This window comes from Mytilus galloprovincialis, chromosome 5, assembly GCF_965363235.1.
Source record: "Mytilus galloprovincialis chromosome 5, xbMytGall1.hap1.1, whole genome shotgun sequence".
NCBI lineage: Eukaryota > Metazoa > Mollusca > Bivalvia > Mytilida > Mytilidae > Mytilus > Mytilus galloprovincialis.
Genome location: NC_134842.1, coordinates 100,969,983 through 100,988,449, shown reverse-complemented (window position 1 = coordinate 100,988,449; position 18,467 = coordinate 100,969,983). Strand labels below are relative to the sequence as shown.

The following is an 18,467-nucleotide window of genomic DNA, read 5'->3' as shown; positions in this document are numbered from 1 at the left end:
GGGTCTAGGGTACAAGTGCTATGGGCCATTTTAAAGGCAATAAGTACCTCTTCCTCTGGTATCATTGCCCACGTGGAGAATCTCTTTGTTTGGCCAGCCGGCAATAGTTCATTTTCGAATTTGTGATAAACCAGGGTACCCCCTTATCCTTTCCTGACTAACTCGTACGGGTCTAGGGCATAAGTGCTCTGGGCCATTTTATAGGCAATACCAACCTCTACCTCTGGTATGATGGTCGATGTGGATAATTTCTTAGTTTGGCCAGCCGGCAATAGTTCAGTTCGAATTCGTTGTAAACCGGAATACCATATCCCCCCTTTTAACCTTCTACCGACAAACTCGTACGGGTCTAGGGTACAAGTGCTATGGGCCATTTTAAAGGCAATAAGTACCTCTTCCTCTGGTATAATTGCCCACGTGGAGAATCTCTTCGTTTGGCCAGCCGGCAATAGTTCATTTTCGAATTTGTGATATACCAGGGTACCCCCCTTATCCTTTCCTGACTAACTCGTACGGGTCTAGGGCATAAGTGCTATCAGCCATTTTATAGGCAATACCAACATCTACCTCTGGTATGATGGTTGATGTGGGGAATCTCTTAGTTTGGCCAGCCGGCAATAATTTAGTTCGAATTCGTTGTAAACCGGAATACCATATCCCCCCTTTTAACCCTCTACTGACAAACTCGTACGGGTCTAGGGTACAAGTGATATAGGCCATTTTAAAGGCAATAAGTACCTCTTCCTCTGGTATCATTGCCCACGTGGAGAATCTTTTCGTTTGGCCAGCCGGCAATAGTTCATTTTAGAATTTGTGATATACCAGGGTACCCCCCTTATCCTTTCCAGACTAATTCGTACGGGTCTAGGGTATAAGTGCTATGGGCCATTTTAAAGGCAATAAGTACCTCTTCCTCTGGTATCATTGCCCACGTGGAGAATCTCTTCGTTTGGCCAGCCGGCAATAGTTCATTTTCGAATTTGTGATAAACCAGGGTACCCCCTTATCCTTTCCTGACTAACTCGTACGGGTCTAGGGCATTAGTGCTCTGGGCCATTTTATAGGCAATACCAACCTCTACCTCTGGTATGATGGTCGATGTGGAGAATCTCTTAGATTGGCCAGCCGGCAATAGTTCAGTTCGAATTTGTTGTAAACCGGAATACCATATCCCCCCTTTTAGCCTTCTACTGACAAACTCGTACGGCTAGGGTACAAGTGCTATGAGCCATTTTAAAGGCAATAAGTACCTCTTCCTCTGGTATCATTGCCCACGTGGAGAATCTCTTCGTTTGGCCAGCCGGCAATAGTTCATTTTAGAATTTGTGATATACCAGGGTACCCCACTTATCCTTTCCTGACTTACTCGTACGGGTCTAGGGCATAAGTGCTATGAGCCATTTTATAGGCAATACCAACCTCTACCTCTGGTATGATGGTTGATGTGGAGAATCTCTTAGTTTGGCCAGCCGGCAATAGTTCAGTTCGAATTCGTTGTAAACCGGAATACCATATCCCCCTTCTAACCCTCTACTGACAAACTCGTACGGGTCTAGGGTACAAGTGCTATGGGCCATTTTAAAAGCAATAAGTACCTCTTCCTCTGGTATCATTGCCCACGTGGAGAATCTCTTCGTTTGGCCAGCCGGCAATAGTTCATTTTAGAATTTGTGATATACCAGGCTACCCCCCTTATCCTTTCCAGACTAACTCGTACGGGTCTAGGGCATAAGTGCTCTGGGCCATTTTATAGGCAATACCAACGTCTACCTCTGGTATGATGGTCGATGTGGAGAATCTCTTAGTTTGGCCAGCCGGCAATAGTTCAGTTCGAATTCGTTGTAAACCGGAATACCATATCCCCCCTTTGAACCCTCTACTGACAAACTCGTACGGGTCTAGGGTACAAGTGCTAAGAGCCCTTTTTAAGGCAATAAGTACCTCTTCCTCTGGTATCATTGCCCACGTGGAGAATCTCTTCATTTGGCCAGCTGGCAATAGTTCATTTTCGAATTTGTGATATACCAGAGTACCCCCCTTAACCTTTTCTGACTAACTCGTACGGGTCTAGGGCATAGGTGCTATGAACCATTTTATAGGCAATACCAACCTCTACCTCTGGTATGATGGTTGATGTGGAGAATCTCTTAGTTTGACCAGCCGGCAATAGTTCAGTTCGAATTCGTTGTAAACCAGAATACCATATCCCCCATTTTAACCCTCTACTGACAAACTCGTACGGGTTTAGGGTACAAGTGCTATGGGCCATTTTAAAGGCAATAAGTACCTCTTCCTCTGGTATCATTGCCCACGTGGAGAATCTCTTTATTTGGCCAGCCGGCAATAGTTCATTTTAGAATTTTTGATATACCAGGGTACCCCCCTTATCCTTTCACAAAATTTTAATAAGAACTGTTCTTTACTTTATTTGTTTGTTGTAATGTCCCATTAAATTTCTATATTTAATTATATTTATTTCAACTTGTTATTGCTTCAGTTTACATTATTTCTCTTATCACAGAATGTTAAAAGACCATTACTTTGTTTTATATTTATGGAAGCATTTGCATTGTTTTTATTACATTTACAATGTTATTTAAAGACGCAGACCTAGAAGTCCTTGAAGAAGCCCAAAAGTTAATTTAGTAAACGCGGACCTCGAAGAAGACACCCATTGACATGCCTGTTTGAAGTAATATCACATATAAATAGGAACGTTATTTAATCATAGTTATCGTTCATAGTTTCTAACAACACTTCTTCGAACGCAAGTCATCTCATGAATATTATTGCCGGCTCATGAATATTATTGAAGGCTGGCCTCATGAATATTAACGCCGGCTGCTATCGACGGCTAGAACCACACTAGTATCTGTAGGACCAGATTAATTTTCCAATTGGGGTTTGTGAACACATCTTATGTACAGGTAATTAAACAAGGTGTATAGATGGGAACAAATTTAATGTGAAACCAATGTCCAGTATATTAAACTAATTGTAAACATGTTTAGTGTACATGGAGTTTGGTGTGAACACGGCCTAAGTATAATATCATTTATTAAAAGATCTAACCTCACATTTGAAGACGTCACATTACATTTTTGTACTACGTGTTATGCACGTAATTAATGAATCAACAGTATTTGTCTCATAGATGACATACAGGTAATATTAAAGTAAGGTGGCACCTTAATTTATTTCACACTAGTGGGGTATTAAAAAAGTCTTCTTATCTTTTGAATTTCTATTGAGAAGGTAGGAGGTGGTGTCATCTCGAATTCCCTTGAAAATAAACGACGAACCCCGAATTTCCCTAAAAATAAAGCATTCTTTCAATGATGCCGAAAAATTCATCAGTAATTCCCGATTCCTGCGATAAGTGTAAATCCCACATCCCGACGTCCGGAAAAAAGACCTTCCGCAGCTCTTTCTAAAATTTAAAGTATTACAGCTAAGAGTCTGACATCGCGTCGTGTGTGTACTGTGAGGTTCTAGCAGGATCGTGGCGTATTTATGAACATTTTAAACTTATAAATGCCTAAAAATTGCCCGAAACCATTTTTTTTTTGTATATTTAGGTAAATTATGTGCAGTTATTTTGTTTTAACTTTTCTTACCCTACCGCTTTACAAATAAATGAATGAAAAGTATTCCTTTGTCCATGGTATATACTTGTATTGTAAATATCTTTTGTGAATCAAAGTATTTAACTTTTTCGTCTACGGATCTTATGGTGGCAAAATTTATTTAAATAAAATTTAGCAAGCTAACACATTAAAAGTGTTAGGAGACAGACATTTGATTTTAAAATTAAGGCTTTATTGATAAAGCCGTCACATGTATTCAAAACGGATAGTCATTTAACAAAATTATATCTTATTTTATTTTTTGACTATCAACCTTCAAAGTATTTTTTTTCATTCGGCATACCTCGGCAGTTTACTCGAACTAACTTTCGTGTAGGGTAGCGATATGTGCCGATGAAGAAGAAGACCACGTATTTTCGACCATTGTCCACGTTAAATTTGTCAAAACATCATTTAAGCAATGAATAAAATGAGATGTAGTGTATACATGCTCATTTTGAGACAGTAATGAAATACATGTATACATGTTTAACCCCGACAAATTATTTATGTATGTGCCTGTCCAAGTCAGGAGCCTGGTATTCAGTGGTTGTCGTTTGTTTATGTGATAATACATATTTGTTTTTCGTTAATTTTTTTTATATAGATAAGGCAGTTAGTTTTCTCGTTTGAATTAATATACATTGTCTTATCGGGGCCTTTTATAGCTGACTATGCGGTATGGGCTTTGCTCATTTTTGAAGGCCGTACGGTGACCTATAGTTGTTAATGTCTGTGTTATTTTGGTCTTTTGTGGATAGTTATCTCATTGGCAATCATACCACATCTTCATTTTTATATACCGAAAATTCTCATTTTATCTATTTCAAGATCAGGTTATACTTTTACTTACTGATGGCGGATCAAATGAAGGGAGAGATCCAAGGGAGGTAATCAGCGACGAAAATGCCAAATTACAAAACAGAGTAATCATGTTTACCTACCTGCTTGGCCCTGGTAAGTATAAACCATATTTAAATGGTTATAACGAGCAATGATTGGTACATTGTGATGGAGTTAATATCTCCCTTGTCGTATTGGTACATTGTAACTATTGTAATCGAGAAAGCAAAGTTAAGTGTTCATTAGCTTTTGAGAACTACAATGAAGTACGTCCATTATTTATTTTTCTTTTTTAATTTGTAGCATGTGCCATGTACTAAAATTTAGTGTGATTTGTCCATGTTGTACTCTTAAATTCGTATTTGGACCTTTTTTTCTGAATTAGCCAAAACACGAGGTATTATTATGCGCCAAATCCTGAATTAGTTTTTAAAAAAAATACATGTAACGTCTTCATGACTTCTTTTATTTTGGGTGTAAAAGCATTGACCGAAGTACATTTTGTATGAAGTGCGGACACGCTGAACACACTAAAAATATGCGAACGATCATCAACGCTTTTACAACCCTATAAAATTACATGAAGTATTCGATACTTAGAATTACGTTTATATGCTACAACTATGAAATTACGAGTCATAACAAACTTTTCGGTTGTTTACCCATCCAATATTATGACGTTGTCATGGGAAGCACGTGCAATCATGCATGTTGCATTTTATTGAGAATAACATCTGATTTCGGAAGCCATACGACTTTAGCCAGTCAAACGCACGGATTCTTATAAAACATAAATGAAATGTAATAATATGTAAGAATTGAATGCTTCTTTTTGTAATTTTAGTGGGGTGTAAAAGCGTTAACCGAATCACATTGTGTATGAAGCGCAGCAACGCTCCATACTAAAATGTGCGCTCGATCGACGCTTTTGCAACCCTATACAACTACTAAAAGAAGCATTCAATTCTTATAATTACATTTTTATGCTACAATTATGAAATTTCACTGAGAGTTATATCCATCTTTTCGTTTATTTTTCTTTGTATTGTTTGAACCATGTCACTGATAGCACGTGCAGTCATAGCTGTTGTATTTCATAATAATTACATTTAGATGTATGTTTCATTATAATACGTTGTTCTGATTGGCTACACTGCAATCTCGCGTTATTCCTTAATCAACGTTATTACACAATAAAATTTATCATGCATGATGACACGAGGTCCCACGATAAAGTGCACAGGTAAATTAGATAAATGACCCAAGCTAAAAAATGTAATTATAAGTATTGAATGCTTCTTTTTGTAACTTCATAGGGTTGTAAAAGCGTTGACCGTGCGTATATTTTTAGAATGAAGCGCTTCCGCGCTTCATACAAAATGTACTTCGGTCAACGCTTTTACACCCCAATGAAAGTTCAAAAAGAGGCATTCAATTCTTAACGGAAATAAATATTTGATATGGCAGCGCCTGGTGATTGTTGTCAGCCAATCAAAATTACGGATTCTAATGAAACATATATACATGTAATGTAGTTATATAAATTATCTACGTCCATAAATGTGACCTTATCACATATCGTAATTACGGACATAAGAAATCCTTATATTTTATAGTTGGTGAAGGTATTATAAGACATTCCAAAATATTTATTTGGGGCTTGCTAGACCTCATTCATAAAATGTTTTTGGAATAGCATGTACACTTAATTTAGTCTGTATGGTTACAGGTGCAACGAACGAGATGAAACAACAATTACGAGAGATGGCAACTCAAGCAAAGTCAAAATGGTTCTACGGAAACATTCGGGTATTTATCAACAAATTTAGCTTACAAAGCTTTTTTCGTCAGAAAAGATACTGCATTATTATAACAGAAAACCCAAATATGAGAGTGTTATACTGACATGTAGATTGTTTTGTTAAACTTGTTGCTAAAATAATTATGTAAATAAATGAATGTTTGAGCAGACAATTTAGTCACGCAATAATCATAATTAATACGAATTATTCTGTATCCCGTTATCAGGCTGCAGTTCAGTACAATGAAAGACGTATGTTTTCCATATTTATTCTAGGAAGGACATTTCACGTACGTGGATCAGAATCAACATGGTAGTTTATCGATGAAAATGGCCACATTCTACGTCCATCTGCATGTACCATCACGTGATGTAAATACTAACCAGGTATTCAGTATTCCATACGTCGATCCGTTTTCTGAAAGAGGCAGGTACTTTATATTTCATCCGATGAGGTTCGATGAGACTAATATAACTATTTCCAGATGTTATCTCTAATTTAAATTTTATAGCTAGTATCATAATGCATGCCTGTGAAAATAGATATAGATAAAGTATATGCTACAACTTCAAAAATTAAAAATAAAACTTGAATTTCAAATGTTCATAAAATCCTTTGAAAACTACAACAGTTTATATTGATTGTTTGGACCGTAAACCTTGTTGTACCAAAAAAACTACCTGTCAGTGACTGGAATATCTATTTAGTTAACCCGCATGCATGTCTCCAAAATGAGAACCAAGAATTCTATATAAAAATAAGAAAATAGTGTGAGATTGCAAATGAAATAACCTTCTACCGGAGACAAAAAAAAAACGTAAAAGGTAGCAATCATTAGTCACCATACATTCTTCAACAATGAATAACAATGAGAAATAGCTTGTGAGCTATACAAATATTTGGATTGATAAGCAGTTCTAAATTTTATTATATAAATAAGGGCCAATAGCCTATAGAGTATTTTTACTCTTGCATAGATAAATAATCATTATATTAATGACATTTGATTGATGGGAATTCGTGGATTTTAATTGTCATGTTATTTTTTAACAGACCTCGACAGGACAAATGTTAATAAACACTTTTTGTGACTTATTTGGAGTGTTAGGGCAAAGAAAGTACAGCTTGACAAACACCAGCGTTGTTCGCTTTCCCACACTTTTATGCATCAACATGTAGCATTTTCCCATCTTGAAATTGAATTGAGTCTATAATTAAAATTTGACCAAATGCCTAACAAGAGCTCATTACAACGTACTTACTCGAAATAAAAAATCAACACAATTAAAAAAATCAATAAAATGTTACCTATAAAAGAATCACAGTTTGACCGACTCTATGACAAACAGTTTAAAGAACAATTAAACGAAATTAAAATCATACATATGAATCATTCATCAATATGTTTTGTAACGTTCACTTGTAAACCTGATGTGTTGTAGTTACAGCATTACCGGTAACCTACCGATGCTAAACATGAATAATAAGAAAACTATTTATAAAACCTATCCATAAATTAAACAATGATAGACATTTCGGAAAGAATAACTAAATACAATGTATACACGTTAATACATGTAAAGAAATAAAGGAATAATATGAGAAAGGAACGAAAGGGAGAAAGAAAGAATGCAAATTAAAGAAAGATATTTAGAATTTTTTTTCGAAAAAAAAATAGAACGGATGAAAGACAGAAAAATAAAACCAGAACTAAATATTTTTTTGTCAATTTCGTCATTTTGCATAGTTTAAACATCTTTTTAATTTGCCTCACAGGGTTGATAACGTCAATGTGTAAAACCGTTCACCGTTATTCAGGAGCTATGCAAGGTGTATCATGTACTGATGTTAAAATAAGCGAACTTTTAAAGGAAGTCGAATATTTTGAGGAGAGAAGTTCATCATACGGCTTTATGATTGACAATACTGGGAGAGCTTTAATTCATCCCTTACTCCCAGAGCCTGCCTTTGTGGAAATTAATGAAGATCCAGTACTTGTGGACATAACTAGTCTAGAAAGAACATCGGGGACAGCAAACATAATTAATTCTATGAAAAGGTACATATTTATACTACGACATTATAACAATGCTAAATGAAAAGTTCAAACTAGTAAAAGAAAGATAAAAGATTTCAAAGGATTATTCAAACACATTAGTCGAAAACAAAATGACAATGACATGACCAATAAAATCAAACAATCAAAGACAGTATACAAAACACGACATAGAAAACTAAAGACAGCAACAAAAACCAGGGGCTACCTTAGGTACTCAGAAAGGGTAATCATATCCTACTCCACATGAGGCACCCGTAATGTTATTCATGTAAGTACAAACATGATAATAAGTCTGATTCGGCAGGTAACATTCTAGGAGAAGAGGACGGGATTGTCGTTACGACCATTGGATCATATATCTGGTCATCTGTGTAACAGATATTCCATTACGGTCAAGCAACTGCTGATGGCGTTCGTAATTTTCAAAGGGATGATTTCAACTTCACCACTTGGAACTCTTGGTTTAATAGCTTCCTTGTAAACAGCAACTTTGTATCAAAGAAGCCATTATAGGAAATGCAAGTGAATCAGGAACATATTACCTCTCTGGATAAAACCGAGTTCGCTTCCTTTTCGTTTTGAAGGGGATTTGGGTTCTTCAAACTTCAACATTTTAAGAAGTTTGCGTTTGATGTTTAGGGACGCATTTTTAATCAATATAGGTTGTATAATAATTTCTAAACTACTCTATTATTTTACACAGGGGTGAATCGGGTAAGATGACTTTACCAAACGTTTATTTCACCTTGCCTAGAGGACGTCTTGTGAATGAAGGAAGTCGGTATTTACAGTATCAAGCAACGTACTTCTGGGGACCTGTATGTATATGAATAAATAAAAAAAAATCTGTTTGCCTTTTCTTGAAAGACGTTGTAAAATATTGAAATCGGTAACGTTATAATTTAGCAATGATTAAATTTAAGTATCAATTAACATTTTGCAATTATTTATTGGCATTGATCATATATTGTTTTGATTTTTTACTCGGCCAAAAAAAAAAATCTATTTAGCGCTTTAAGTTTTAATTTTATCATCGTACATAGAATTGAGAATGGAAATGGGGAATGTGCCAAAGAGACAACAACCCGACCATAGAAAAAAACAACATGCAGCAGAAGGTCACCAACAGGTCTTCAATGTAGCAAGAAATTCCAGCACCCGGAGGCGTCCTTCAGCTGGCTCCTCAACAAATATATACTATTTCAGTGTATTTTCATATGTATCTATTGATTGTGTAAAAGGAAGGGAATACGAATGTACAATCATAATGTTATACGTCGAAGTACTAGCAACAACTCAACTAAAAGAAAAAGAACGAATTGACCAATAACAGTCCGTACAGTAATACACAGAAAAACAAATAATCCGGGAACTGTTATGCTAATCCCTAAAACTATCATAAGGTCAGGTGCTAATGGTACCTATCGTGGTGCCAGTAACCATGGACAACCATAGTGATAAGTCGTATTAGGAAATGAGTGTTACATTAAGATATTGAAGACATACTTTCTTCAATTATTTTTAGTAGTAATATTCTAAAAATAAAAATAAAATAGCATAAACCTGAATAAGTCTATCCAAAATAGAGCCCAAACGTTTTAAAGCATTTAGTTGCTGTGAGGCCGATGCAAGTTGTAATAATGAGTGAGAGTGGTTGAGTTGGGCGAGTTGGACGTAGGCCGAGTTGTCATCAATTCAAGACAAATTGAATACACCTACTTACAAAACGTCAAGCTAATTTTCCAGTATGTCCAAATGCTGAAATTTTTTAGTCATACATTTTTCCAGTAAAGTTCTTGTGCGTCTTTGTTTTCTAGTTTTCTTATTTTAGTTAGATGAATCAATTTTAATGAAATTTTATCTTTTTAGGTTGCAAATACAAAATTTTACCTATGTATTGTTTTGAGGGAAGAAACGCATACCGTCATCTCGGAAGCTGATTTTCATATTTCAAACTCAGAGATGAACAATGTTTTCTTGTATCATAACCGAAGTCTTACATCTGACAGTCAACCAAAATGTAGATTTAATTCTAGAAAAGTTACTTTAGGTATGTGTATATGTGTATTTTTGTGACTTTAGACATCAATTTGTTGGAAATCCTTCTCTAATTAGGGAGAGATGTTGCAGAGACCATTTTAAAAGAGAGACAGGAAAGTCGGAGAAAAATGAGCAATACCACGACAAAAAAAAAGACAAAAGAAATACCAACATTCAACTAAACAATATACTAAAAAACAAAAAGAACAAAAAGAACAAACGAACCACAGTACAATAAAAGGAATGCTACACCAACAAATTTATTGTATGATATAGATATAGGAAGATGTGGTGTGAATGCCAATGAGACAACTCTCCATCCAAATAACAATTTAAAAAAGTAAACCATTATAGGTCAATGTACGGCCTTCAACACGGAGCCTTGGCTCACACCGAACAACAAGCTATAAAGGGCCCCACAATTACTAGTGTAAAACCATTGTCATTTCCTTGCTTGTCATTTTCTTTCAGCGATATGTAATTGTTTACATCCTAAATAAATCATTTTATACTTGTTGGCTAGCTAAATCATTGTCCATAATACCACTATCTGCTTATTGCTATTTTACATTGCTATACATGTTTTCTCCATTGAAATAAAAAGTGCAAATGCTCATGCAAATAAATCCAGCATAGATACCAGAATTAAAATATTATACACAAGATGCACGTTTTGTCTACTAAAGTCTCATCAGTAATGCTCGAATAAAAAAAAGTTAAAAAGACCAAGTAAGAACGAAGTTAAAGAGCATTGAAGACCTAAAACTGCATGCCAAATATTATTGACTTACCAAGAGTGTTTCATCGTAAACTGACCTAATCACAAACTTTAACATTGAGCGTTTCAAAGTCAATGAACTATAACTGAGGGGTGGCAGACATGAGATGTGCCCCTGCTTATACAACTGCATACCAATATCATTGTTCTACCATACAGATGCTGATCCACATGTGGTACCTGTCGTGTTGCTGATGAAAGTAAAAAGTCGGTGATGTACCATTCTAGGAATAGAGGACGTACCACTACCGTATATTTATATGACGTGGAAAGGTAACACCCGGCCTCTGAAAGCCTCATTTTTATGAAGCCCAGGTGGTCCTGTTGTCTAGCGGGACGGCTACAGTGCAGGCGATTTGGTGTCACGATATCTCAGCAGCATGGGTTCGAATCCCGGCGAGGGAAGAACAAAAAATTTGCGAAAGTGGTTTTAGAAAGAAGTATTATAATGTTTCAGTTTCAAATAAAGCAGAAAATGTTTACATATGCATCAATCTATTTAGCTGAGTGTTAATTTGTTTTATAAAATTAATCATTTGTTTATTTTAGCACAGTCGGCTGTAAAATTTACGCCTTCAGCTTTTTCAAATCCGTTTCAATATATTGATGAAACAGAAACTGAACTTGATGTAAGAGAGTATACAAATTATTTGACTGGAAAAAAGGATCAAAACCCTGGGTTTAATGTAAGATATTTGAAATCAAAATTGTTTTTTTCTAAGAAATTTAAATTAGCTATAATTAAATTAGTAACAAAATGGTAGGTCAGATACTAAACAATAAAATGAAACATATGCATTCGATTCACTTAAATACAAGTCATGTATTTTCAATTGTGTAAAGATGTATTAAAAATTTGCAATACATATTTGGTTATAAAAATTCCCATTGCAAAATGCACAACCAATAAAAAATAAGTAAATAACAGTATAACAAATTAGAGCAAAATGAAAAGACCTACTCCGTGTTAAAATAGCAATATCACATTAGTTAAAAAGATGGTGACATTATACACCAGCACATTGATCAGTGGGTAAACATTTTTGTAATCAAAACCCTCACTTGCAGAGCAATCAATAATTACAAGAAATTAGAATGCAATGCAATATATTGAATATCACATAGCTAAACAGATGATTAAGCAGATTTTGTTACTCCTCGTCATAACATTGTAAATATTGGCGAAAATGTTGTCGTCAGGGTTACAAAAGCTATTTGTTAACATTATATTCATTTCCTCAATATAAATCGATAGACTCATCATTACAAATAAAAAAATAAAAAGTCGAAGAGAAACTGCCAATGTAATTGCAACATACAATGAACACGAACAGCAGACAAACAAGTCCCAAATCCATTAACTTGAAATCTACAAGACTGAGCGACACGAACCCCTCTGAAAATTTAGTGTTGTTGTGTACTCTGTAAGAGGAAATAGAACCTGCTCCTTTAGTGCTCCTCATTAAGTTGCTCTTAGACTAGTAGGTATACATTCGGTAATAAGTCTCACTCGGTGATTGACCTAGCAACCAAATTAAGACGGTAAGTAATACCGTATGGCGGGTTATTTTCGCGGTTGTAACATTTCGCGATTTTCATTGAATAAGGTATAATAAATATTTTGGCGTTTATAATTTTGGCGGATTCAAAACTTATACCAATACCTTTGCATGTGCATTTTTAAATTGGCGGAATTTATTTTGGCTATTTTGTTCTATCCGCGAAAATAAGCGAAAATTTCCTGCCCGCGAAAATAACCCGCTATACGGAATGTGATTTATTTATCGGTTTCCTGTTTGTCATATGCTTTTACTTTCGGTGCAATATTTTAGTATATTAACTTTGGTATGCCATATTATTATTCTATTCTATTATTCCTGTAAAACAGACAACCTTTACAATTAAGTTACAACGTTTGTTTTTGTCTTATATAGGATGATGTTAGAGCTACAGTTTGGGCCACGTATAAAGCTGAACAGTTTTGGAAACAGCAGCCTGAAAGTCACCTGGCTTGGAGATTTATTGGAACCAAAGCCGGAGTCTTTAGAGTGTATCCAGCAGTTTCATTGACTAAGTCTTATGACCACGAAAAAAGAACATGGTAAGCTTGATATAAAATGGGTCATATTCGTTTTAATTTTTGTCAGTTAGTATAATTTCGTATATAATTGATGTTTTCGTGGAAGCGCTGTGTATCATCAGTTAAGAGTCATATTAGATAATTATTGTACCTTTCTATTTATCAGCTTCTGTACCTAGGGAAGCCTGTTTCTTGTTGTTAGGTTTTAAATTTTATGTAGTATGTGCGGCTGAACGAGAAACAAACAACATTTCAAACACTGACTGAACACTCATGTGTTTTATAAATAATAGTGTTGTAATTTTTCTTTAAATTTTAGGTACTTTGTGACTTAATTGATCCTCACTGTTTTCTAAAAATGTAGGACTGTGTACCGCGATGGTACTCCAAATAGTTATCAAAAGTACCAGAATTATAATTTAATACGCCAGACGAGCGTTTCGTCTACATAAGACTCATCAGTGACGCTCATATCAAAATATTTATTCAGCCAAACAAGTACAAAGTTAAAAAGCATTGAGGATCCAAAATTCCAAAAAGTTGTGCCAAATACGGCTAAGGTAATCTATGCCTGGGATAAGAATATCCTAAGTTGTACGAAAAATTCAAAGTCCTGTAAACAGGAAATTTATAAAAATGACCACATTATTGATATTCATCCAAACCGTGATGGCTACGCTAAAGTTTGATTGTTTGACGCTACAGTGTGTTTTTGATCACGCTGAAGTGCGAGGATGGCATTGTAATGCTGCTTGATGATAGCTACATGTACGCTAACTTGCGTAGGAGGCAACACTGAAGTTCAATGGATTACGTAAACTATATTTTCAAATTTTCAATGTTTTTCATGTTCACGTGTAGATGAAGCAGTCCATTTTTTTGCAAGAAGCAGCTTTTCATGTTGATAAGCAAGTCATCGAGAATATATTCAAACAGTAAACGATTTTCATATTATCTAAATTAGTATGGTCATCAGGAGTATGGCATGATGATAATTTTTTTAACAATTCTTTTATTTCAATCATACACATACACGGACAATAATGGATGCACATTTATATACTAAATAACAAACACAAATCATCTTGAACATTATGATAATTGTACATCTGCTGATATTACAATAGCCATCACGCGTCATTTAGACCATCAATGAAAGAACAATCACATTTCAGTGAAGACCATCGCACTTCAGCGTGCCCATTGCAATTCAACATCCCCATTGCATCTCCGAGTCCGAGATTCCAAATGTCGTAACTACGATCCCGTCTCCTTTTCTCCAAATGTGACCTATCGAATGAGACTTATTACCGGGTTTGTACTAACATGAGCAACACGACGTGTGCCACATGTGGAGTAAGATCTGCTTACCCTTCCGGAGCACCTAAGATCACCCCTGGCCAGTTTTTGGTGGGGTTTTGTGATGCTCAGTCTTTGGTTTTTTGTGTTGTGTTTTCTGTACTATTGTTTATCTGTGGGTCCTTTTCCTTCTTGGCCATCGCTTTGTCAGTTTGTATTCGACGTGTGAGTTTGAATATCCCTTTGGTATTTTTGGCCTCTCTTCTTCATGTAAATACAAGTTTCGAGGTGCAAACATGAGTATTGGTTAGACACAAGACCTCACCATTCCAAGACTACAACACTATAAACTCCAGATTAACTGATAAGGAATTATTACTTTGATTTCTCTGTATATAATTTCGAAATTAACAAGTTTAATGTTATCAAATCTAACCGTTACGATGTTTTTTTGAAATTTGAAAAAGCAGATGTTTACATGTCGTGAAAAAAGAAGGCTTGTGTTGCTAGGCAAAATTTGTTCAGTCTTTCAATTTTGATTTGGAAGTGACTATAACAAATCGGAATTACTATATATATTTTAATTTGTGTTAGCAAATTTTTTTCATTTGTTTTGGCAAAGAATGTTTATCAGTGTTGGCAAACAGTGTGTATAATTAGTGTCCCGCCAAAGGCGGTCCCCTATAGTGATCAGTCTGTCCGTCCGTCCATCCGTCCGTCCGTAACACTTTGTGTCCGCTCCATATCTAGAGAACCATTATGATTTCATACTTTATACTTTACATGTTTATTAACCACCACCAGAGGGCGTGTCATGATGTATGTACAACTTCCTAGGTCAAAGGTCAAGGTAAAAAAACTGGTTTCAGTTGACAACCCTGTGTCCTGTGGTGAAGATCGTGTCCGCTCTATATCTTGAGAACCGTTATGATTTCAAAGTTTATACTTTACATGTTTATTAACCACCACCAGAGAGCGTGTCATGATGTATGTACAACTTCCTAGGTCAAAGGTCAAGGTAAAAAAACTTTGGTTTCAGTTGACAACCCTGTGTCCTGTGGTGACGATCGTGTCCGCTCTATATCTTGAGAACCGTTATGATTTCAAAGTTTATACTTGACATGTATATATACCAACACCAGAGGGTGTGTCATAATTTATGAACGACTGCATAGGGCAAAGTTCAAGGTCAAAAACTTTGGTTTCAGTTGACAACCCCATGTCCTATGGTAATGATTGTGTCCGCTCTATATCTTGAGAACCTTTATCATTTCAAAGTTTATACTTGACATGTTTATAAACCAACACCAAAGGGTGTGTCATAATTTATTTACAACTTCATAGGTCAAAAGTCAAGGTCAAAAACTTTGATTTCAGTTGACAAACCCATGTCCTATGGTAAAGATACAATTTTTTAATGCACATTATTCACAGCGGGGCCCACAGAGATGGCTCCCATCTCAATGATATCTAGTTCTTGCAATTTATTCCTTCTCTGGTTATATCATCAAAACAAGTAAAATCGCGAATATCTATCAAGTCTTTTTATACATGTAGCGATATTTATTTCATGACATCGTTTTAAATTTAATTATTGTAGCATCATTATGTACCTACATAAGCAACACAACGAGTGTCAATAATGGAGCAGGATCTGTTTATAAACATTTTCTGTATAGATTTTCTATATAATTATCTAATTTTATAGGTGGAGGGAAACTACATCCCATCCCGGAATGATTTACATTACTTCACCATATCAGGATGCTTGGGGATCAGGAATCCTGCTGACACTGGCTCACACAATTTTCAAGAGAGGGTATGTATATGGATAAGATAATTGTCCTATAATGCATCAGTAGAAGCATTTTTTACTCGATTAAAGAAAATTTCGCTCAATTTGAAAGCTACCGAAAAATATCAATAAAACAAAAAGAGACGGGTATTTAAAGCACAAACTGTACACCTAAATGTTTTGAGAACAAATGGGTTTCAAAATACATTTTTGTTAACGTTTTATTATTTTTTAATAAGCTGGAAAATTATTCCTAGATACCTTTTTGAACTGACTTTAAAAATAAGATACGTTATTAAAGGGACTGCACAGTTCTTATTCCTAATTGCTATGATTGATTGAGTAATTGATTGATGTTTAACGCCATCTTCAACACTATTGTACTATTTTGTGGCGGTCAGGTTTTACTGGTAGGGGAAGCCGGAGTGTCTAGAGAAAACCACCGACCTTCGGTAGGACAACTGAAAGTCCTAGTCAATTAAGATTGGAGTCGAGTGCACCTGCCATGTTCGGGAATCGAACTCACAACCTCAGTGTTGACAGGCTAGTGATACAGTAGTTCGACTACTTAGACCTTTCGGCCACCGAGGCCTCTAAATTTCTATGAAGATGTAGTAACAAAATAAAAAAAGTTCACGGTTGAGCGCTAACAAACATGTCTAACTCCGCTTTGAGTGCTAACAAACATGTCTATCTCCGCCATTTTTGTATGTATCTATCCGAATTCATGAGCTTGTAATTCAGTGATTGTCGCGTGTTGCTATCTGCAACATTTGTTATGATGTATTGCTTGGTTATGGATTAATAGAAAAAGTACTTCAACTTAACTTAACAGTAGTTTTCCGCAAATATAGGCAAACGAACTGTATACGCATATGTCCTTTCTTTCATTGATATTTCAAAATAACATAAAAATAGAAATAATATAAAATTCACTTTGATTGATATTAGACATGTTACGAAAAGATATATTCTCGACGCTGAGGTTGACAAATTAGACTTTAAATTTGGGGACGGTGTCAAAACATTGATTATAGATATAAATAGGTAAAATTTAAATCCTGTGCGTCTTGGTTAATTCAAATTACATTTATCTAGAACATCATTAGGTATGTAACATCTTATACGACAATTGCTTTTGTGATATCATTGCTGGCTAAAACCTGGCATAAGACATAAAAGGTGTATGCGCGTAGGAGTGGGTGGTCTAGAAAAAGTGGGGTTATACAAGTTCATTTAATTCTAGATTGATAATCATATATTATACATAGTAAGCAAGTTAAACTTTAGGATTTTTTTTTGGCCAAGTTACTCATTCTGCCTTTTCTCAACTCAAAACTCCCGTCCTGCCTTTTTCAAATTTAATCCTAGTCCCCTTCTCTCCTTGAAAAAAAACCCCTGGTTCCTCCGAAAGGTAGTAATAGGTACCCATCCAACAGATTTAATTAAAAAAAAAACATATTTGTTTTAGAGAAACTCCTATCAGGAAAGACCCATCGGTCATCGGTGTCACTTTTTTCATATTCTCATTTTCTTATGATACGGTTGGCGAATTTCCACAAATGTTTCAGGAATTTATGAAATACAAAATATCTGCATAAGGTGGTTTTTTAAAGTACAGCTCTTTATAAGAACCAGGCAGAGTGCCATATACATGTGATATATGGGGGTTTCCAGATTTTATCTATAATTGGACTAATAGAAGCAATAAATGAATAAAGCTCAAAAAATAATTTTGAGTGTGAAAATATGAGTGGTTGCCATGGTAACGGACACACTATTTTTGGGTTGTTAAGCATTGTAAAATCATTAAAAAATCAGCTAAATCACCACATTTTAGAGCATGATTATGAATAGAATCATGCATTTTTCATTAATGTTCATATGTAAGATTTATACAACTTGGTTTAAGCTTCAATTTAGTGAAGATTGCATGTCAACCAAGTTTGTATATTTTTTGAAAAATTTTGCGAAAAAATGCATATTCTCAACATTTCTGAAATTGGGATTTTTTCGAAATTATCAAATTTTCTCAGGTGTTTTTAAAAAAAGTGCAAATGTGTACAGAATAGTTAGCACTGTAGTAATGAAGTTTGGATACTACTTTACCAAATTAAAAAGAAAAATGCGTGGGATTTTTTTTAG

The 18,467-nt window shown here is 35.1% G+C and overlaps 1 protein-coding gene and 1 long non-coding RNA gene across 2 annotated transcripts in view; both read left to right on the top strand.

Moving 5' to 3' along the window:
* LOC143074907 (uncharacterized) overlaps positions 1–6,692 on the top strand; it is a 43,443-nt gene extending 36,751 nt beyond the window's left edge. Inside the window, exons 4-6 of the long non-coding RNA XR_012978155.1 lie at positions 4,458–4,583; positions 6,199–6,278; positions 6,547–6,692. This is a non-coding gene — a long non-coding RNA (uncharacterized LOC143074907). The remainder of the gene's footprint in view (positions 1–4,457; positions 4,584–6,198; positions 6,279–6,546) is intronic.
* Positions 6,693–8,054: 1,362 nt separating this feature from the next.
* Positions 8,055–18,467, top strand: part of LOC143076899 (VWFA and cache domain-containing protein 1-like) — a 28,894-nt gene continuing 18,481 nt past the window's right edge. Inside the window, exons 1-6 of the mRNA XM_076252788.1 lie at positions 8,055–8,330; positions 9,034–9,148; positions 10,200–10,380; positions 11,698–11,834; positions 13,083–13,249; positions 16,236–16,346. Coding sequence (XP_076108903.1) covers positions 8,062–8,330; positions 9,034–9,148; positions 10,200–10,380; positions 11,698–11,834; positions 13,083–13,249; positions 16,236–16,346 — 980 coding nt within the window. The 5' untranslated portion in view covers positions 8,055–8,061. The remainder of the gene's footprint in view (positions 8,331–9,033; positions 9,149–10,199; positions 10,381–11,697; positions 11,835–13,082; positions 13,250–16,235; positions 16,347–18,467) is intronic.